This window comes from Sycon ciliatum, unplaced genomic scaffold, assembly GCF_964019385.1.
Source record: "Sycon ciliatum unplaced genomic scaffold, ocSycCili1.1 SCAFFOLD_552, whole genome shotgun sequence".
In the NCBI taxonomy this organism is placed as follows: Eukaryota; Metazoa; Porifera; class Calcarea; order Leucosolenida; family Sycettidae; genus Sycon; species Sycon ciliatum.
This window is the reverse complement of record NW_027044874.1, coordinates 1-23,843: the sequence shown is the minus strand read 5'-3', so window position 1 is coordinate 23,843 and position 23,843 is coordinate 1. Positions and strand designations below refer to the sequence as shown.

At 47.1% G+C, this 23,843-nt stretch overlaps 1 protein-coding gene and 1 long non-coding RNA gene across 3 annotated transcripts; both read right to left on the bottom strand.

Annotated features, from left to right (window-relative positions):
* Positions 1-2,721: 2,721 nt before the first annotated feature.
* Positions 2,722-8,657, bottom strand: LOC135830693 (uncharacterized). The gene is made up of 4 exons (XR_010556091.1): positions 8,564-8,657; positions 8,332-8,393; positions 4,316-4,341; positions 2,722-3,375 (listed from the first exon to the last, which is right to left on the bottom strand). It is a non-coding gene; the product is annotated as an uncharacterized LOC135830693 (long non-coding RNA).
* A 967-nt stretch (positions 8,658-9,624) lies between these two features.
* LOC135830694 (filaggrin-like) lies at positions 9,625-23,557 on the bottom strand (the record flags this gene model as incomplete). Of its 2 annotated transcripts, none has more annotated exon segments than XM_065342921.1 (11): positions 9,625-10,679; positions 11,224-12,074; positions 13,924-14,010; positions 16,734-16,838; positions 17,738-18,442; positions 20,825-20,927; positions 21,410-21,481; positions 21,903-22,044; positions 22,395-22,564; positions 22,860-22,925; positions 23,470-23,557. In XM_065342921.1, coding segments are annotated over 11 exon segments (3,232 nt in total), but the record flags the coding sequence as incomplete, so codon positions are not given.
* Positions 23,558-23,843: the final 286 nt, after the last annotated feature.

The following is a 23,843-nucleotide window of genomic DNA, read 5'->3' as shown; positions in this document are numbered from 1 at the left end:
GTTTGGTTTCAAACTTTGCTACTCCATGCAAAGTACATGACATTGTGCATGTATGTGCGAAATGACATTATTGAGATACACTGTAGAGGCTTTTGACATGGTGTTCACCTGGCACAAACAAAACATCCAAAGCTGGTTGTATTTCTCAACACACTTGATTATGTAGCTGGTTAACGGTTGTAAAGCGGAGGACATGCGAACTTCATTTCAGATTGGGAGGGGGGGGGGCTGATTTGACCTTTGTCTCCTGATGGCCGTCGGCAGTAACAGACTGAGAGGGTTGATGCCAAACAAAAGGCGAATCTCCGTAGTGGTAGAACTCCCTCAGTACTGCAATATGATGCTGGCAAATGTAATGCTACAACAGAGAAAGACCTTGCTTAGAGTGTAAGGTCAGACTCTAATTCCATGACGCAAGTTTTATAAAATCATGACATCCTCTGCTAGTCAACAACAATCATTCCATTCCTTTTCACAATATCTTTCTTCATATACAGTCAACTTCGCTAGTAACGACTGCGGATATAACGACAATTCGCGAATAACGACTGAATTTCCATGCCCAGAGCAAAGTCCATTCTACCTGTATACATAATTATAATGAGACTTCGGGTATAACGACACTTCGCGAATAACGACACTTTTCTGGTGCCTGGCCGGGTGTATACCCGAGCGACAAATCGCTAACCAGAGTGTACTTTTTTAATTCTTTTTTGGGGGAAAACAAACTGCACTCTACTTGCTCTACTCGTATCAGTGAGTCATACTTTGCAACTCCCTGCATGTGTGTACCATCCCGCTTATCAGTTGCACATCAATAAGCACTGTATGTCATCACTGTATCAGGGCATGCGAAATAGCGTAGTCTTTTTTAGGTGTGATGCCAGTAAACACGCCCATTGTCAATCTTTGTGAGAACTTGAAAAGGAAAAGGAAGGGAACACTCACTGGACGGAAACTCCTAAAAATATCACGGAGTGATCGTGACGTGATGTCATCTTACGCCAGTGATGTATACCCTCCCAACAGTATACCCTCCTCACGGAGTCACGGGCTTGGAGTTGCAGTACAATCATGTACTAGTAGACAGTGGATCACGTGACCCCAAACAGTATGCCTGCAGCACCTCACCTGCTAAACTACAGTATGTATATGGGCATGTGGCTAAGCACAGTCGTTTTCGGCTTGGAGTTGGCCTCTTTTGTTTAGGTTGCAGGGATACAAGTGGCTGTCAGCGTCGAGAGTGAATACTTACACTGTTATTGGTAGTTTTTGTCTAATGAGGAGAAGTTGCTACATTACTTTGGAAACCCTAACAAAGAATGACCAGCCAGTGTGGCACGTTCAATACCTGTTGACAAAAAAAGTGAGCAAAATACTTCCATATCGGAAGTGGTGATACATGTATGCCCATAATAGGCAGATAATACAGTGTGCCCGTTTCACAATGTGTAGGACGACCATGAACTAGTACTTACTCAATCATGTCAGTACATCTACAGGTATGTCCACAAATGTGCATGTACAAGTACGTTTTCAGCACAACAGAACCCAGTCTCCATGGTTACTTTGCCCGTCTCTATCCGTAGATCTGGTCAGACAAGCACGAGTGTGAGTGTGATGAACATTGGCCATGAACATACTGTTGTTCTGATACATGTACCACTCTCATGGCTCGCCGCTATCTTTAAAAGGCTATCACGTCGTGCAAGAACATAAAGATCATGTTCACGTTGTTTGCTGCCCGTTAAATGCAAAATTCAAGCTATATGATAGAGCCACAGAGCCCTATCTTTATTAAGGCGATAAATAGTATAAGCGAAGCGGACATTATGAACTGATCAATGAGAATACATGTATGTTTTAAAATTGATGTTCCTAATCGATATTCTTGAGACTATCATCAGGGAAAAGTCGTCTCACAATAGAAGCTATGCGGAGAAACAAACTACTTATACGTCTATAGGATAGTAGGAAGTATACAAGGTGAGGTGGAAAAAAACACTAAAGTGGGAGAGAAGACGAAAGAAAGAAAAAGAAAAGATGTGAGAGTGTTCCAACGGTGTGAGCTACTACAAAAGGTGAGTGAAATGAAGGCGTGGAAGCAGGTCAATCACATTCACCTGCTGGGAGGGAGGGAGGGAGGGACAGGGAGAGGGAGAGGGAGGGAGGGAGGGAGGGATATATAATTATAATCTTTATTAAGGGATCTCCCAGAGGCGATGGTCTGTCGAGGGGATCTCCTGATGCAAATCATGCAAATAGAAATAAACAGTGAGGAAAACTACATGAGTTACAGTGTATGCTACATAATGAGCAATAAACACAGGGCTGGGTGGGAGGGAGAGAGAGAATGTTCAGCCATCCTCGAGTCAACCTTCTTTTACATGAAAGCAGCCACCTTTCTTTCAAATCATGCAGAGCTCCAACACAACCCTGGTTTTAAAATCCTCATGTGAAACCAGACCATGGGGTCATCGCAAAGGTTTAATTCCTGAAATGAAAATCATTCACATCATCAAACGCTGGCACCCTTCCTCCTCTCCCCCCCCCCCCCCCCCGAGCACACGAACAGTGTTTTACTCTTCTGGGTGGAATGAATCACAAGGATTGTCATAGTACATGGCCGTATTGGTCGACTTGCGAGTTTGCCTCGACCACCCCCCCCCCCCCCCCTGCACACACACACACACACACACACACACACACACACACACACATGCACACACACACACCTAATGAAAATAGGTTCGTTTTCAGGGGTGACGAAGCAACGTTCGCAGCAACTCGTGCAGTCGCTTTGCTTATTCCTCCCCCCGGGGCAATCATACCCGGAAGCACAGAACTCATCAGGAACTGGCCAGCACTCAACAAACTCACTTTGTCGGTGAAAATGACCCTTTCGTCCGAAATCAATGGCAGCACTATGTTTAGAGAGCAGGAGACCACACCAGGCGTTTGCCATTCCAAGAGAGCAGTAGGCATGGAGTGTGGTCACAGATAGGAAAGTGATGTAACCCTTGCACACCAATATCCCTTTGACAGCAAATAGAGAGCCCTGCCAGTATTAACAGAGTAATCAAGGTCCACTCTGTCGCTCACAAACAGATACACTAGTGGTTGACCCTGGTACCATGATCACCGTGCCGGGTATCACTTGCCTACATGATGTATTTCCTTGTGACAATGTACCTGTCGTTGGGCTGCTCGCACGGGTACTGTGGCCATAGCCAGCAAGGCTTGAGACAGAGCCCTGAGGTTGATCACCTCCACTGATCATCTCCACCCACTGACGTGCGGGAATAGTTACACCATTAGTACGGCCGCCTGGAGGTCTGTGCAGAATTGCCGCCTGCATGCACACCACGGTGTATCCTGAGTAACATCAAAGAAGACGAATTGAGACCAACCTCTTCAGAACGCCACTGACACGTCAATACCCATTACAATGCCCATTGTACGAAGATGCTGTACAGCAATGTATCTACATGACTTGTACATCATTACCAGAGGATTAGGTATAAGTACCCAAGGAATGCACTAAAGTAGATTCTGTCACAGGAACAATACGTTGTACATGATTGTGGGCCGCTTGCAAAATCGTGCTGGAGTTCTCCAACACCTACATAACAGTTCTGGTCAGAGAAATTCGCCCTCATGAATAAAGCAGTGCTACGTTTGAGTACAATGAGTAGTGTAGTGTGTGTGTGGAGCTAGGGCCGTGCAGTGCCCAGCACTATTCTATTCATGAGGTCGAATTTCTCTGGCCAGGACTTGAGCGAATCTCACGGCCATATCTACACCCAGGCATACGAGTACACGACTACACCGGACAGGAGAACTTCCGACAGGAGACAGAGGGATCATTGAGGTCCACTCTTGTCTGGCCATGCCACCCACAATACATGATAGTGTATGGACACGAGAAGCATAATTATGCTAGCAGGGGTGACGGCGGTATGATAGTCACTACGCAAACGCATTTACCGCGTCTCACCTTGGACGGACCAAGGTATTTGTATCCCAGACGGGATTCTTCGAGTAATATTAAAAGGGCAAATAGCTCCCTGCACAAATCCAACCACAACTGTCACAATATACTCATGAAGCACATGAAAGTTACTCGGCGGCCATTTTCCCCTTCTAGAAGATGCTTCAAAAGTACGTGTACATAAGCGGCCACTTGCTCCTGTAGCTTCTTGGCGAAGTACCTTCAAAACATTGTCACATGATACACGTGTTGTTGTGGACAGAGCAAAGATGAGCGCCATCCGCACAGCACTGTGGAATGCGAGCAGTGAGACTATCATCTAACCTGATTAGCTGCAAGACCTGCCAAACCTGCAGGTAATCAGAAGACGTTCACATGATGGCAATCAGTCAAACTGCAAGCCTTCTTTGTTCATCAGTGAGAGTCATATTCCATGCCTTCAAGTTATCCATGTGTTCCAGATTCACAACCTAGCACGTTTTCCTTAGGTCCACTAATATTTTATTATTATTTCACTGAGTGTGGTACTGATGATGAACCTAGATTGCCTGAGAGTGGTGATACAATAGGCCACAGCTCTGTATGCCCCAGACTAGGACTACCGCAGGGTTGTGGATACCCAAGAGCTCTCATGGGGCTGCTGCCCCCTCCCCCCCCCCCCCCCCCCCCCCCCGGGCCCCTGCAGTATGGACGACATGCCCGAGGACGGGGAGGAACCGTTTTGCTTGGGTACTCCCTTCACCAGCCACTTGCCACTCCACTGTGTTCAGACCTGATGTAGGCCAACATAGATACCGGTACACGTTTTATGATGTATCCAAATACATGTACTGGCATGTCTAAGATATTTTGCCACTCAATTCTGGTGGTCCCGAGTATTTGTACTGTAAGGAAGCCCTGCCCTTTCTGGTATTGAACACTGTGTGGAGAAAGGAAGAATCATTCTACCGCATGTCCACTCTTGGCATGTAGTACCATGGTCTAGCTGCAGCAATCTGCTGGACTTCAGAGCTTCGTCGGCACTCAACTCATTTCTATTCCTGGGAAGGAAACTGCAATGACACCTCCGCAGACGATATGACAACAGCATAATTATATCTTGTGATAAGCAATTGCCTTATGAACACATGGAGAAAGCTAATCGCTGTGCAAGGACCAAGCGTTGCAATCCGAGAATCTTCAGTCCCCGGAGTAAGCACGGTTATCGACCTGGGTAGCAAGCAGGTTAATTGAGCCTACTAAGTAATATTGGGGAATCTCCATACTCCAGCATGGGACATCTTACTTGCTTGCTGACACTGTGACAATCACATTAGTGTACCACCATACCCAGTAGTTGTATGGTTCCCACCGCAGAGAGCCACCTCATGGCACAGCACCACACTCATCGGTAATGTTTCTTGTGAGTAGCACCTGCCAGCAGAGCGGATCGCGGAGTACGACTGCGATTAGCACTCTGAGCTGGTGTGCATGTAGCGGAGTGTCACAGTATGGTGGCATGACACTATGCCACTGGCACTGGCACTGCACCTGCACCAGCACCAGGGTGCACAGTTTGCAGTGCGGCATAGGACAAGAAAGCCTGAACTTGATGATGCTACAGAGCTCCCTGGCTACACCAGTCATGCCACCGCTATGATAATGCTACAGCACTCCCACTGCCATTGGGGTTGAGCTGCCCCAGAATGCTTCTGGCCGAAAAAAACAAGAGCCACGAGCGCATGGATGACTATTAGGAAGGCCAAGGAGGCCTGGTGCCGTCACGGGTTGGTATTAATGAGAGAATCTCAGGTAACATCTGGTCCATGCTCCTTGACGGATTGCCATCATTGACCCACTGACTGAGCAGAGCTCTGGCCTAACAATCACCTCTGCCAGCTAGCTATCACTGAAGCTTAAGTCAGACAGGACTGTCGTACAGGCATGATTGAGGGTTGCAACTCAAACAGCTCTTCCAACCCTCCTTGCTTAGCACATAATGAAAGAAGCACAGAAGGAATTCAATTTGTTGCCCACCAACAAAGATATTCTCCTCTTCAGGTTGCGTTGCTGCAGAGCCAAGTAATTTATAATTAATGATGATGAGGCAACACTTGGTTTTGATGGAGTCCACTCCACTCAGATAGTTCCATAATGTGGGTGCCAGAAAATAGGTTTTTCAAGCTAAGCACAGTACAGTGCTGCAGTGAGGTCAGGAATGCAGCGCGGTGCTTTACCTTCACACAATGAGTGTCTGGGCTATGATCCAGGGTCAGTGGGCCATCAGTGGCATGCTGTCGCTCTGATTGGAATGATGATGCTGGAGGACTTTCCATAATATCTAATTGCACAACATCTGCATCATCTGCCACGCTGCAGATCCAGGAGCAGTAGGGGGCAGTGTAGACTGGCTATATGCATGGTGCTGCCAAGAGCACATGGAGCTCCGGAGGTGGATCTCAGCACTCTTTCGGGTAGCACCCAATATGCACACAACAGTGGTGTGCACCGAGTCTTGAAAGGGGGGTTTCTAGAGTTGGTAAATTTTTTTCTGGAGACCCACTGTATTTGTGCACATGCGCATCCCCCGAACATCCCGTCGAAGATAACGGTGAGGGCTAGGGAATCAAGATTCAGTCAGCGGTGCAGGGCACCAATATACACTGATGCTGGTGAGATGTGCATGTGGGGCTCCTCCGACTGCTATCATGCCGGCACAAACACGTCTGAGAGGGAACCAGGTCCAGGGGTAGAAAGAACAGAAATAAGACGGTAATGAGGAATGGAGGGAGGGTATGATGTTGCATGGAAATGTTAGTACATGTACATTATATCACCGGTAGCAGGATAAAACGGGTTACCTTTTACATATCAGCACATATTTGCAAAGAGGGTGCGAAAGTCAATGTACTCATGTTTGTCATTTTCAACACGTAAAAGTTTGATAGGCCTAGCCGCGCCGCCCGGGCTACACTAAATGTACAGCCAAGAGTACATAAACCAGAGTGTGCAACTCGGGATGGCTCCTGTGGGAGCGTAATTCGTGCACTACGTCATTTCTGACGGCATGGTAAGCCACAGGTACGGTGAAAAGTTGCGTAACCAGTCGCGGTGGTGCAGTTCACTGAGTTAGTCCTGATTTCGGTTTTTTGAGACGGATAGCCTGGTGACTTTACTTGTCGGTGGATGTACGCAGCGTACACAGTCACACAAAACACCGAAATCCTGAAACAGGACGTCTAAAATCAAGCAAACTTGGCTGATTTCCGGGCTATGAAACATGAAAATTTGAGCTGTATGCAAGTCGCGGCTTGACTGACCTCATCAAGGTGACGTAGTGCACGAACTGCGCTGTTTCAGATCTGATATGCACAGTTGCACACTCCGGTTTATGTACTCTTGGTACAGTCTATAACAGGTACTTCACTAGTCCACTCCAGGCATGTTCGTTTCATCAAAACACTGCTTACATTCGACGTATTTTTCTTTACGAACAATCAACTTCATGTATTTTTCTTTCTGTTCTTTAATACCGTACGATGAAGTTTTCAGTATGTATCGGCAGTGTTCCACATGATTTCAATAATAAGTTATGGACATTGCTTCGATGGAAACTCGCGGAAGAAAAGCGAAGCCCCGCGTCCTTGAGTCGCGGCCGGAGCAGCGCTCCGTTCTGAAGCAGCGCTAGTGGATCATGGACGCACATTTTTACGTCTTCCAGTCGACAACGTTTTTGACGAACATATCTGCTGCGCACATGAGCGAGAACGAAAGGCTGTGGAGATCTTGATTTGAGTCAACAGTTTGGAAGGAGATATCGTCAATCATATCCTTGAACTGACTTGCATCGCGCGTGCTTGACTCAAATTTCGAGACAAAACGGATTTCTTCAACGCCATCACCAATCCAGGAGCGGACCAGAGCTAGAGATCGATCTCTCGGTGGCTACTCTCCACTGAAGAAAGAGAGAACAATGTATTTCGAACTGCATGCAAAGCGACTCTCTCTCTCTCTCACTTCGAAAGAAGGACATAGTCACTGTACTGTAAACTGTCCGTCGATCGACGCGTATGCACGATAACCAATCCAGTAGGCACGTTTTTCCTTTGGCAAGCTTGCCCGAAAAAGGTGGTTTCCAGACACCAAAAAACTCATACGGTGCACGCGCCTGCACAAACCTGTGAAATGCATGCTGGGCTAGTGTATTAGAGAGCTGGCCACTTGGCCTTGGACTCACTCATCTGCAACTCACGGTGAAAACGCGACTCCTGTGAGCATGCAATGGTATGCAATGGTATGCACTAGTAGTACTAGTAGTGAGTGACCTAAACAGGACTGATAAAACACTGTATAAAACTGACCTGAACAAACCCCGGCAGGAGCTGCATGTGGGCCAGAGTCTTCACTCAGCTCTTGTGAACAGCTTGACACAGAGGTAGGAAAAAAACAATAATGTTCCAGGAATCATAACTAACACACAAAAGAGACCACTGCATCACACTGTATCACACTGCATCACACTGCATCACACTGCATCACACTGTGACACACTGTGACACACTGCATCACACTGTGACATGGGGCGGCACTTACCTCCCGGGTTTGGAGCAGTTCAACCAAGCTGACAGGATTACCAGTCTACCAGCTAACATCTACTTGAACAAGCTAGACAACTTACTTTACTGCACTGATGTATCTCAGCTTCTGATTGATTCCCTGTGCTGTTTGTAGATTTAATAAAATTAATTACAATAATTATTACCATTTGTCCACAACACTCAGGGCCTTGTCCTTGTGTCCTGCACCTGTACTGTAGTGTAGTTCTATCCAGCTATCCAGCACGCACCACGGTCATTTCAGTTGTCCTGGATACAAACCATAACAACAACCCATCTGGTATACAGGATAAACACAATGCATAGAACAACAAAGAGTATTGTGACGAAAGGCATGCACAGTCTGGATGGAGGTAAGAGGTCATGCATTCAGATAGCCTCTGGGCAGAGGTCAGCAGGCAGTCTCTTGCATGCCAAGCATTTCACTTTGAAACCTTTTACTCAGCATCTTGTTTATGCGTCTTCTATTTCATGAAAAATCAGTCTCATGCGAAATGTTGGATTGCTGTGCTATTTGGACATTGTGCAAGAAACATGCTGGAGCCAAAAAGCAAAATTAATAGTTCTGAATGCTGGGGAAATTCGATATGCCGTCCAGGCAAACTATCTGTCTCAGATGGGTTGATCATCAGGCAACCCACAAGTTTTTGGTTGAGCTACCGGCTATTTTGTTGCAATACCACACCTTGCTTACTATCAGTGTGTGCAAGATTCTTGGAAAAAAGAAAGGTCTATCTGCCAGAAAGAGCAGGGTCGCATCAGATATGCATTTCATAGGCTGCCAGTGGACAGTAATTTGGGACACTAAAGTTCAAGATTACCCTCAGCCCTGCTTACTACGTCGAGTCGGGGGGTGTGATCATGAGAAGGCTGAAAAGTGGCGTCGGATAGATGTGTGTATGAAGAGAGACTACGGCAATGTCAGACTGTGTGGACAGGGTGATCGATGAATTGGCAAGGAACCATGTAAAACTGTGAACACAGAGGTGGATCAGTGGCAGTGCGGCCATGACAGCACATCAAATAGACTGCCGTAGGTAATAGGAATCCGTGTTTACTCTTCAAAGAAAAATGTCTGGAAATCGATAGCATTAGACAGTGCTGGAGCGCTGATATTCTAAGCAAATCCGTCCGAGGACAATAGGAAAAGGATAAATTTCATCAGAGGATGAGATACATACACAATCAGAACACAACATGGGTAGGGAGAACGTCCTGAAAAATAGCAGAATGCACTGTGATCAAAATGATCAATAATGGGGCTGTCGATTAGGCAACCAGCCAGGGCCAGATTGACCTGGTGGTGGCTGGGTATGATAAGGAGGAGCTGAGAATTGCTGACCAGCACCCGGTGGGTATCCTAACAAACTTCCACCGTGCTGCTGCTGTTGCTGATTGGGATAGTTGCCGGGAGGAAACTGTTGCTGATGATGTTGTAAAGGCTGCTGGTGTTGGAAGTGACTGGGATGCCCATGCTGCTGCTGCTGCTGCTGCTGCTGCTGCTGTTGTTGGTGTTGTTGCTGATGCTGCTGCTGCTGCTGCTGCTGCGTACGCGGCGGTACATAGTAAGGTACCCTCTGTAGTTGCTGCTGGCTGCCGGCTGCAGCTGGCATATGAGCAGGCTGCTCGGGAAATGGCGCTTGATACGCGCCGACTGGCTGAAACCCTGGTGGTGGTGCAGCATGCCTGTGAGTGGATACACGTGACGCTCCGCCGGTAGCACCACGACTATCATTACCCGTGTACTGACCAGCGGCCGTGTGCTTGTGAGATGCTGCTGCAGAAGCGGTGGACGTACTCGAGTGCTGCTGGCCGTTCCCGGCTCCACTCAGAGGCGCAGTGGCTTTCCTAGCAGCTTCAGCTGTACCATGACTTGGCTCCTGGGTGGACTGTGCCTGGCCGGCAGTGGCAACGGTCTTCGGGGAGATAACTCTGATCCTATCTGTGGACTTCTTGGACAGAGCGCTAGCAAGGGCACTGCTAGGCGGCGGATGGTTGCTAAACTTTGAATGTGACTCTCCGTCAGCTCGGCTAGTAGTAGGCACAACTGGCTGAGCGGGCGGACGTGCCTGAGTTTGTCCGCGCTGAGCAGTCTGGAAGAGAGCCGCAGTACAACAGAAAACCAGGTGACATGACTCAGTCACAAGACAAACACACACACACCCACACCCACACACACACACTGCCACAATAACTGTACTTGTACTTCTTCTTTGTTTTCAGTACACTGTCATTCACGGGCACCCTCTTCACCAAACTGAGGCTAACTCTACTGAACATCACAGGCAAGTTTAGCTTGACTGCTTGAACTGCCTGCCTTCACTACTCACACGGGCAGTTTCAAACTTGCAGCAGCACAGTGGTTACAGACACAGACAGTAGCACATTAACACATGAACTAGCCAGCAGGCTATTCGCAAGTTCACACCAGTCTCACCAACCATGGATACAATGCATAAAACAAAAATACTGTACTACCTGCAACAAGCTATTTTTCTTTTCTTTTCTCGTGTTTTGTTATCCGATGTGTCAATGTTATCACAGTAGTTTCTCTTGCCTATTAGCAATGTGATCACCTGCCATGAAGACTACCACACCACTGACACATTGAAAGCATTTCAAAATGACGATGCTTACCTCTTTGGGAGCGTGACCATTGTCTCTGTTACGACCATTCTGTGCAGACCTCCTTGTGTCTTTGTGTGTGTCTTGCCGTACATCCTGTGATGGGGTCTTCTTTCTCCCACCACTAGCCGCAGTATCACTGTTGTTGCTGCTGCCGTTGCTGTTGCCAGCATTCCCTGATCTAGACTTGCCAGTGCTAGTTGAGTGTTTGGAACTGTCGCTAGCCGTAGGCACAGCAGCAGCAGCAGCAGCAGCACCACCACCACCACCTTGTTCCTGCCGTTGCTGAGCTTGCTGTCGACTGTTGCCTTTAGCACCTTCCTTGGCCACTGTGCTGGTACTTGTAGAGGTGCTGTTATCATGATCACGGCTGCCATTTCTTCCATCAGGGCCTGGGCCGCCACTGTCTTTGCCAGCATGCTTCCTGCCATCCGCAGTTGCTGAGCGAGACGATGACGACTTTTGGGTATCATGCGTAGCTTGCCTCTGACTCTGGCGCTGATCGATATGAGGTTGTGAACGCGATTCCACTTTCTGTGCACGCTCCTGCCGCTGTCCCCTGTCATCTCGGTAGCTGTCACGAGTATGTCTCATGTCCGCACGAGGCTCACGGTCGTGTCTCATGCCGGCACGAGGCTCACGATCGTGTCTCATGTCGGCACGAGGATCACGGTCGTACCTCGTGTCGGCACGAGGATCACGGTCGTACCTCGTGTCGGCACGAGGATCACGGTCGTGCCTCGTGTCGGCACGATGTTTTGGCCGTGCAGTAGATTCATGATGGGAAGTCGCGGGTGCTGGGGATCGAGTACGCTGCCTACTGCCGTCAACTCTAGGATCATCATAAAGACTTTGATTTGGAGCTGCAGTATGCATAGATAAGATTCAAATGCATGCGCAAACACACAGACACAGACACGCACATACATTCATACATACAGTCGTCACTCTTGAATCCAGCACTTCATAAACCAGCACCCTCTATAAGCGAGCATAATTTTCAGTAACCAAATGTCTTCATGCACATTGCAGCAGTAAATCAGATTAGTTAATTCAGCACCCTCGCTAATCCAGCAGAACTTCCATTGCACAAATGGCGTCGGATTATAAAGGGACCACTGTATATAGTTATGCAAAATCAATCTACTGCTACTCAAAAATCACAGTGACACACAGAAAACTGCGATACATACATGTACAGGCTATCCATGCTTACGCCACAATTGAGATTTTGCATAGCAAAAACTGCTATGCAAAAACATGACAGTAAATTCATCCCTGACACATTATCATTACCGGGTACAAGCTAGGCTGCAATATGCTTGCAATAGTGCTTGATACTGAGAGGGCAGATCCAAATGAAACAAGTCAGCAGTGGAACAAGGCTTTATATTCATCCCGCAAATCATCATCACCCCTCACATCCAGCCTTCATATGCTGTATTAAATTGCCACGCCTGGTTTTTTTCGCTCCTCTCCTCTAACCCTAGGTACGTACGTAGAGGAAATAACCCCTGTCAGAGGGTTATACCGGCTGAATATAAATCCCGACTGCGATAGCAGGAGGGATTTATATGAGGGTACGGTATAACCCGACTACGAGGGTCATGTCCTACTTATGCCAGGTACCCCTACGCATTTCCAGAACAACGAACCTATTTGGAGATCTCCTACATCATACAGTACATGAACATGTTCTGCTGGTGATCAGTTGAAAGAATGGTCGAGCAAGATCAGAAGGAGATTCCTCCGTGGATGTTTGGCATCAGATTTCCTTTCAGTTCCAGTGCATATTGTAGCATATTGTCTCGTGAGCGATGCGGAAGTCAACTGAATTGCTGGGGTGCTGGAGTTGTCGTTGAATCAAACTACCGTCACTAGTTAGACTACAGTACAGTTTGGACTCTTTGGGAGTAAGTGTTACTATTATCATGATTATGGTACAGTGCTGATTTTCACATGCGGCATCTTATAATCAGGTTTGCTTACTTGCAAGTAGATGCATTTGCATACACTGTTTTGTATCACTGTATCACATTTCAATCCATTCTAGCGTTTTTCCGGTTTAGGTGGATTTGAAGTACACTCTGTATCATAAACTTAGTTACGAAGGAGACAGTCTGTTGATGATCTTCAACTATTTGAAGTACAATGTACATTGCTGACCCATTCGGGATACTTCGTGGTTTTTTGACGTTCTTTATCCTCAGTTTCAGTATAATACGTGTAGAATACTCGGTAGACGAATTCCAGGTCATTCTTCTTTTCCATTGTGTACTGTTCCTCATCATACCGTTCTGTGTGGAGTGTACACGTGCATGTGGTGCATGTTGTGTCTGTTGTGAATGGTCCGTGCGCTGGAGTGCTGCCGTCGTACAAGTAATAGTTCACTGCCTTTCAGGCAGTGAGCTTGTACGGTGGCAGTGCCCTAGCGTACGTACCGTGCACCGGGATTTATATTCAATATAAATCCCGCGCGGGATTCATACTGGCCTATATAACCATGGCTAGACGAGCGCTGATTGGCTGAAAACAGGCCCTCCGCACCGTACCATGGTATAAAACTAATATCATCATTGTTGTCTAAAGTTACAACAGTTACAACACAGGCGTTAACATGTGACATACCAAGGCTAACATATGACATACCAAGGCTAACATGTGACATACCAAGGCTAACATGTGACATACCAAGGCTAACATGTGACATACCAAGGCTAACATGTGACATACCAAGGCTCAGTTGCTCCAAGTCCGGTAAGACATCTGCCGGTTCTGCCGATTTGAACGTTTTAGCAGCTAACACAGGGAAGGAAGGGATAATACACAAACAATTATTGCATGCACACATGCAGTAATATGCCGAACCAGTGATGCCCCGCCCCACCTTGCAGAGATATCACCTGCAGTAAACCTAGCATACCACGGCATTGAATAGGGGCAATAGGGCTTGAAAGTGAGGACGTCAAAAACGGCCTGGGAGTAGTAAGTTGACATCAGATTTCTATTTTGGATCCACTAAGGTGTGACTTTGCTATTGCCTCAGTATGTGGCATTACTGGCTTCAAGTGCTTGCGTAGTCATGTTACAGTCAACACTGACATAGATGCCGTCGCCACGGGTGCTGACTTTGAAGCGGATCTGGCTGATAGCATCTCTCCCCATATTCTGGAGATCCTGATATGTAGCAGGATCGAACCAGCAACAACACATTCAAACTGTACATTGAACCGTAAAACTAGGGGTAAAAGGGGTGATCCGGGTACCCGGGTGCCCGCCTGTTTAACTGCTGATCCGTTAGCAAACGAGTACCCGTTAGTCGTGTACGACGGTACGGTATTAATAGCTGGCTTGTACAGTCGTGCTCAGAAGAAAGGGTGATGCACTTGTCACTGGCACGGCCGCCCCAGATATCCGATACGAAAGACGCGTATCCACTGGGTGCAATACAGTCAACTTCGCCAATAACGACATTCGGCGGGGCAACAGAAAAGTGTCCTTATTCGCGAAGTGTCCTTATAACCAAAGTCCCATTTGAATGTATGTGAACCCATATTTTTGTATAGTATGACATGCATATCAAAATCAAGCTCTTTTCTTGCTCTATGTCAATGTGTACTTTATTTTCATATTGCAGTTGAAAGGAACTAAAAATTCAATATGCAAGGAAATCAATTGAAAAATATGCCTTTTTGAGCCATCTACAGGGCCAGAGACATGTACATGTATGATGATTACTGTACAATCATGTACAACTACATGTACATTGTATACAGTCATAATATTATAGGTGTGCTGGTAAATCCAACAATTTTGAAGCCAACATAAAAAAAGGAAGAAAAAGCCCCCCCCCCCCCCTTTGGCTGCATTTTCTTGCATGTGTGCCTTTATAATAATATCCATCACCATAGGTTCTGGTACTTCTGCATGACAGGTACTAGGTACATGTACTTGACTGACAGGTACTTGAAATAGCTGTCAAAAGCCCAGAAAGTCGTTATTCAAGCAGTGAATATGACCTCGGGGCACTAAAAGCATGTCGCTATACGCGAATTGTCGTTATTCAGATAGTCGTTATATCCGAAGTTAAATGTATACAGTTAGATGGGACTTTGCTCTGGGCATGGAAATTCGGTCGTTATTCGCGAATTGTCGTTATATCCGCAGTCGTTATTAGCGAAGTTGACTGTACTGACCAAAAACTTGAACGTTTGATGGTGCTTATAGTTGCAGTACATTTGTTTGCGAGCCGCCAAAGAAGAAGCTTGCTCGCAGTACACCTCCGTACAGTCGATGACTATACGTGTCGTCGGAAATGCAGAAAAGCATGGCGGTAGAGTGTCTGCAATAGATTCCTTGGATGGAAATTTGCACACATCTTGCAGTACATCGTCCATGAGGCATATCCAGGTGTTGAATATATGCGAAAACCTTGTAGGAGACGGTCCCAACAATTTCGCTACATCTCTATTCCTGTAGCCACACCGCACACGAACTATCACAGCAAGAAATTATTCTTCTAGTTCCAGCTTTCTCTCACGGCGATTGCTGCGAGCTGAAAGTGAAGGTCGCCGGGAAAGCGCATCACCCTAGTACTTCATTCTACATGCCAGAGGCTCCTAATACTCAAACACACACTTGAACGTAGCATAGGTTTCGAAACCTGTGAAGTGCCGAGTGTCATCATCGCTTCTCCTCAGCATGTCCAGACTCAGACATTTCCTCCTCAGAATCTCGTTTTCTTGCTCAAGCTCACGAATGTACGCCTCTCTGGAATCTGGAGCACTGCTCGCCAGAACCTTGGCGTAGCCCCCATGATCATTCTGAGCTCCGCAGGCAGATTTGTTGGGCTCTGGTGGCTCTGGTATCGCTTCTCCGGCACTATCGTTCACGCCGCCATCGCCACTGCCGTCGTCGTGATTAGAGAGATCACACGTGTTGTCAACGTCCGTTTCATCCAAGTCACAGTCAGCTCTTTTAAGCTTCAGGACACGGCGAGACGACTGAACACTAGCAGGGGGTTGAAGATGCGTTGGCCAATCCGGAAACAGGGACGGTACTGCAGTCGGAACCAGACGACGCTTTCCAGTGAGCCCCTTGAAAACAAAATCTTCCTGTCGGAAATGCTTCCCACAAATTCTGGTGTGACTCTGCGCCGTAAATTTCTCACGCTTTATTGCTTGAACCCAACTTTTATACAAGCCCGCCTGTTGCTCTGGGTTCGGAAACCTGAGAAAAGGACACTTTGTCTCGGGTACTTCGACTGTGGCACTTGGGAACGCAACAAAAATCCACCATCACTGCTAGATCGCTCAACAACTAAAAAAAGTAAGAGTCCTGCAACAAAAAGTGAAAATGCAGCGGTCTGAATCTCGAGTGGTTGTCCTCCAAGCACTTCATATCCGCGACGCCCGGGCGCCGGCTCCCGTTTGCGCAACTGGTCTATCGCAATAATTATATCAGGGGTAAACCGTTGAAGGTCCAGAGAAACAAAAAACTTGCAGGATAGGAGCTCTACTTACTGCTCTTGCTCATGGACGCTTCCATCATATCCCAGAGCGTGGCCGGTTGGGCCGATCGGCCGGAATCGCCATCGTCGTCATCGTCACCTCTACGGCGACCACGACCTGTAGTGAAAACGGCACACAGTAACGATTTGTTATTAAAGGATACTATTTTCCGTGTTTGCGGAGAAAGAAGTTAACATGCGATCGCGTTGTCTCTGGAACACAACTTCAGCTGCCGGCTTCAGCCAAGACAGCACTCCAGCCGATTTTATTTTTATTACCGTTCCATTTCGATCGATCGCATGTGCGAACCTTGCGACCTGCAGAGTGAAGACTGCATGATCAGAACTACTCATACCCCACTGGCTACAGGGATCTAGATCAGAACTAGCCATATCCCACTGGCTACAGGGATCTACAACATTTTTTTGCAGATCAGAACTGCCCATACCGCACTGGCTACAGGGATCTAGATCAGAACTAGCCATATCCCACTGGCTACAGGGATCTAGATCAGAACTAAACCATACCCCACTGGCTACAGGGATCTACAACATTTGTTTGCAGATCAGAACTGCCCATACCGCACTGGCTATAGGGATCTAGGAAGTAGCTAGTACATGTACATGACTACCTGGTGTACTGAAAGCAGTGCACTGTACTCTGGCAGGTACGTTTCTCCCAGTCTCACTTCAAATAGAGTGCACAGCCATCTACATTTTTAAATCGTGCTGGCAATTTCCTTTGTCTAGATTAGCAAACTCAAATCATACTACAGGTAACACGACTGGAGGTGTCAGGCCCACACAGTTTGAAGCAGCGGAAATGTAAAGAAACAATCAAATAAGACATTATTAAAGAGAAGGGACCAATAAGTTACCGAGCTATTACTAACAGTCCACCAAGGTAACGAACTAGGTAGTCTAGTAATTTATTGGTCCTTTCTCTTTACATGTACATAATATTGGCTCAAGATGCGAGTTCTAATAATAGACAAGACATTGCCGAATATAACTAACCTCTACGCCGACCGTCCATGCCACCATCACCACCGTCATCACCTTGTCGGTGATCATCACGTGCACCCCGGTCTCCTCTACCTCTGCCACCACGGCCTTGGCCCCTGCCGCCCCGACCTCTTCCACCAGAACCAGCATGATAATGATCACCAACATCGTCATACCCTGTAGCTCCTGCTGCTGCTGCTGCTGAGGATGATGATGATGGTGATACGTCATCACGAAAGTTGTTGGCCGAGTGGTTGCGACCATCGTAACCATGCTGTTGTTCATCAGCATAACCGCCTCTGCCTCTTCTACCGCCTCTTCGGCCACCACGTTGATGTTGCGAATAGTCGTCTCTGTGACCATTGTCGTACTCGTCATACCTTGCCGCTGAAGATGCGCTGGCACTGGATGGCGGCGCACCACCTCTACCACGACCGCCAGCACGCCCGCCCCTGTCATGTCGTTGTGGCTCATCAGCGCTCCCATGGCCAGTGCCACCAGGATGCCTCGGTCTCTGCTGCTGCTGCTGCTGCTGTCTGGAGTCACGTTCGTGCCGATGGCCATCTGACGCAGGTTTTGCAGCCGCCCCTCGCTTCCCATCCGCCCCGGTGGCGGCTGCTGCCGAATGGCCAGTTTGCCCAGCACTAGCCGACGACGCGGCTGTGTGTCTGCTGCTACCATTGGAGGGCTTGGAAGATGACGACTCACTCGGTTTTCCTACAGGCCCAGAGAGAAAAGAGAAGAGAGAGAGAGAGAGAGATGAAGAGAGATGGATTTCAAAGATTTTTCAACCCAGCATGCAGACAGTGATAGCGGTATCTTCTGAGGATCTAAATTGAAAAATGAGACTTTTCATTGCTGAAGCCATTGCAGTAATCGGTCTTCCAGTAGCAGTGAAAGGGTGGGTAGATGTAGATATTGGTATGGTATGAAACTCACCAAGAGTGAGTGTTACCGGTCTTCTCGCAGCATGCGAGTACATCAGCAAAATCTACGTAATTCAATCTGACACATTCGCAATGTTTTGAAAAATTGATAGAAGTGGGCTCATCTATTGAGTCCAGGTGGGGTTGACATTTTCTCTCTTTTCAGGCAGTTCATTTCCCCGACTGATCCTTTGGAAAGTGCTTCTCATGCGGTATGTACGCGAGAGTAATGCCCTCCGGTCACTGCACACCCAGAAGGTCATGGCTGTCTGTACTAGACTAATTCGATTTCAAGCATCCTCATCTGTCCCCTCTACCTAAATTGTCCGAAACATGAACAGTTGGCTCATAAGTTAGGTTCCGCGTGTTGCCCCAATCTATTGTTGCTCGCTGGACCGAAATCAGTTGATACCTGAAGACAAATAGAGTACTGTAATTTCACAAATTTTCGGTGTACTTTTATTTTCGGTACTTTCGGTGCATCTGTTTCATACCTAAAATTTCAATACACCGAACAAACACCAACACACATAACCCAATAGGGAACTGCTTCTCTGTACCGAAAATTTCTGTTCACCTAACCTGGCCTTTTGCTCTCATACAGAAAATATTGAGCACCGAAAATTTCTGAAATTAGAGTAGTTTTTACAACTTGTGTCATGTGACCGCATTGTTGTAGAAAGTGTACATGACAGTCGTATGGACTGAGAAACCAACATGTGCCCCCCCCCCCCCCCGTATGGTCATACGATAGAAGTTCGAGAGCTCTCTAGACTGAGAAAAAAACAAAAAAACATTGCTCATACAAAGGAGGTCTAGATTTTAGGCTACGTGTGCAGCATTTACGACAGGTACACTAGATGCCCGATAAGGGCGCGCTCACACTGCGACTATGAGCACGCGTCCATGCGTCAGCAAAACGCAGAAACGTGGCAGTCGTGCTCACACTAGACCTTGTACACGCCTAGACGTGAAGTTGTCACACAAACTTCCGAATTGCAGTTCGTATCCAAAAGAGTTCGTGCGTTTCCTAATAAAGTTGATTGCATGTTGCATGTTGGAAGTGCCTCGTGGCCGCGTGGCTCGTATTCTTGAAGTCGATGAAAATAATTCATACAATCATGTAGGTTCGGACTCTTGAGGGGCTGCCGCTGACATCCAAGCGCTTTCGCTTTCCTGACCTCGTGGTCAGAGCAAGTGCCAGTGCAGTGGAAATTTCGGTAGTGGTTTCTTTTGTCCGTTGCCGAGATGAGAACTGTATTTTCCGATGATATGTAACTGAAATGTCTTGAGGTATGGCATTCCATCATCGCAGAAAAGTAGAGAAAGATGATTTCCCAAACCGAAAAGCCAGACCAAGCTTCCATCGTATTGAACGAGTACACTGTAGAAATTGGTCACTGACCCGATCAACTGACAACAAAGCAACTACAAAAACAAAATTGACATCGTCCAAAAAGGGCAAAGAATATGGCGGTGCGTGCGTGCAGGACCACAAATACAAAATTTTAAAAATGTGCAAATGTCGAGGATGACATCGACAACCGCCGAGTTTCATGAATCAACACACCGGAATTTGAGAAATTGAACATACTTCAGGCCAGGTTGTACACAAATACGCTTCACGTCTACGATCATGTTGCCGCCAAGTCGTGGCACCCCCTCCGGAGATCGCGGTCACGATTTGAAACGTGGCCGCGACGTTTTGGTCATGTTCATGCTGTTGCCATGCAACTTGGCTGCATGGCCGCTGGTTTTGGTCGCAGTGTGAGCGCGCCCTAACAAGAGTATGCAGCTGTGATCATGGGTCAGTGCACAGCGTGCTGCCTTGACTATGTAACTTGCCTGCATCACACCTTGCACTCATGCACTCAAGCCCACAAGCTCTCATACCAGCACACTGGTTTTTCTGGATTCATTTGAGTGTTGACACGATTCTACCCTAAACTGTGGGTTCCTGAACTCGATTTTCGTACGAAAGTCGGTTTCGAATGACAGGTAAAGTGTGGCGCTTGATTTCTGTAGTGCACGGAATGCAGTTGCTTGATGTAATGAAGGCAGTGCACTGCGCAGCTGGACCATAGAAAAGGGACCACAGTTCCATACTCTTGGGGCTATAGAGCGTAGACTCTTGCCGGCGCATAAACGGCTCGTTCAACAGAGAACACAGTACCTGTTGCAGACGTGGACGAGCCGTTAGAAGCCTTGGAAGTAGATCCTTGTGTGCTGGTGGTCGTGCGGGACGAGGCGACTCCTGCAATTCCTGCTTTTACAGCCTATGAGCAAAATGCACACATGCAATTACAAGGCAGAACATTGGCACACAGTTCACTCAATCTAGTGAACCGCTGAGACAAGCCAGTAACAGATACCGTAGTTCCCCCATTAAAAGTTGAATTTGGTTATAAAAAGTCATAACCCCATTTTCAGGCTCCAGCCATTCTGTTTCAATATATTCACATCAGTACAACAGTAGATTGGTACACTCGAAAGTAAGTCGCATCATCTTCTTTGCCCTTGAAGTTTTTTTTTTTTTTTAAAGGGCGAGACTTATATTCGGGGATAATCAGTACTTGTAGCTGGGACAACGTGGAGTAATAACAACTGCCTATCCTAGGCCAGGCTGTACATCTGTCTATCTACCTGTTTATCTGTCTGCATGTCTGGCCAGGAGCTAACTTATAGATGATAGTCCGAAGGTATTTATGTGGTGTATTATAAAGTGCAAGCAATACAATTATCAATCTAGGCAGCACACCTTATCAAATGCGATGAATGGTGGAGGACCACTGTCGCCTTCGTTGCGCACCAGCACTTGCTCGGCAACACTCTAGAAAACAAAAGCAAGAAGACGACAGCAGATGTTATCACAAAACAGACACTCAGTCTAAAGGAAGTGATAAGTTGCACCAGAATCGCGTACATCAGACAGCTTCACAACCCCAGCAGGCTAAATAGAAGTCAGACAAGGTTGGCAAGCACATGCAACAGGACATGAGCGAAAACAGACGCAGTCTAGCGCATGCACAAATAGCCATAGCAAAGTATGTCTAGGTTGCCATGAAGTCGACACCCCAGAACGGCGGAGCTCCCTAAACCTCACCACAACTGCCACGATTCATGTTGTGCGTGCTTCCCTAGCTGCTGCTCATGTTCGGCATCTAAGTGGTCTTTGTAAAATAAAATAAATAATAAATAAAACACCATGAACAGCTGCAGCAGCAGCAGCAGCAGCAGCAGCAGCAGCATACCCGAGTAAGACTCCACTTTGTGTAGAGGTGCTCAACACGTCCGCCAAGAACCTTGCAAGAGTGCGGTGTGAGGTGAATGAAACCACCGTGAACTCCCACCTCGCCGGTCAGCAAGATCTTCGTACCTGGGGGCAAGTCAACACTGTAGCACACAAGACACACCAGAAAAGACAGGCACACGGTACGATTGATTTCCAGTTGATTACTCAGGTTAAAAAATATATTTAAAAAACGATCATACAACAGTAACGACACTCAACAACTTCGCCTCACTCTCTTCCTTTGCTTCAAGCAAACGCAGCATATGCAGCAGCACACCCTCAACGAGGGGTAGATGCACACCTCTGCAACGTGTTTATCTCGATTGCATGCTAGGATCTGTACACAAACACAACCCGGTATTGGCACATGCAGCAATGCAAATTTCTTCAATACTCGGAGGCTCCACTGCAGCCAATCAAGCAGCCAATGCGATGCAGAACAGAGACAAACCTGAGGTCTTGCATTGCCTGCACTTCCAAGGCACGACAATCCTGGTGACCATCGGACAGAGTCAAGCGAAGACACCGACCTAGTCCACTCGATGAAGGCTTGTTCTGCTTTGCTGACGCCACGGAGATATTCTGAATCTTCTTCAGCTGAAGTATCATAGGCCCATCCAGCTATGATAGCAAAGAGGCAGTATACGAGACCAACAGCAACAGAATCAGCAAAAATGGGAGACTTCAATGGTAAAGCAAAGAAAAGGGGTCAGAAAGGTGCGCTTAGACTACACAAACAAGGCGATGTTGAGAGGATTCCAGAACGTGCTCATGTCATACTTCAATGCAGTGCTTGACAGTCGACTCTACACAACACTGCCAGCTAGTGTAAATTGACAGTCAATTCTACACAATACTGCCAGCTAGTATATCTTGACAGTCCATTCTAGACAATACAGCCAGCTAGTCGACATACCTTTCCATCTTTCATGCGATGCGGACCTTCCGGCAACACTTTCTTTGCAATTTTCTTCAAATCCCACTATACACGGCAAGTGTCAGAAAGCAAAGAATCCCAATCAGTACGACAAAACTAACACTTTCAACACAACATACAAAACAAAACTAGTTTGCATGTGAATTGGTCAGACGACTATTCCGCATCTGCAGGAATAGCACCACCCTCAAGGACCAAAGCGCAGATTCAGCTCCTAACATGGTGGCATGGAAATAGAGTTGAACTTTTCTTGTCCGGGTGCCTTGAAACCGACGAGCGCCCAGATCTCAGACCGGTTCGTAGCAGGCAAATACACTGCTGCCATAACCGACGTAACACGTCATTCTCTTCAAATGGGCTCACTGGACCAAGACCGTTGCCATTCACAGGCATCAACATTACTATTATTTGAGGGTTCGTCTTAAAGGTTTAAAAAAGGGTACAAGTCCAAGACTCCCTGATGTACGATAGCCGCACTCGAATGTGCCCGGGACTGACCCGGTTGCAAGTGTTGTGCCAGGTACATGTACGCGTGTACCCGGTTGGTTTGAAATCTTAGAGCAGACACTGAATATGGACAGTATCTTACGTTTGCAGCAGCTTTGCCGAGCTGCCGTGCAGTGGGACTTTTCCCCAAGCCTTCACGACATAGCTCAAGTCCAGCCTCTGACAATTTCCTGCATTTTTGAGTAATTGTAAAGCAGAATGGAAGCGAACATAAACACAAAACTCTTCAAAACCCAGAAATTAGAACTGAAAGAGTTGGAGCTCCCAAAACAATGATTTGGATAAAATCAACAAGGATTTCCGTCTACTGATATAATGATACGAACGATAACGCCCGAGCTGTTCTATGATGGTCTCTCGCAGAGTCACACATCAACTAAAGTCATTTTGAAGCCAATTATTTCCATTCCATAGCCTAACTTGACCTTATACAGAACGGAACATTTTAAATTCTTT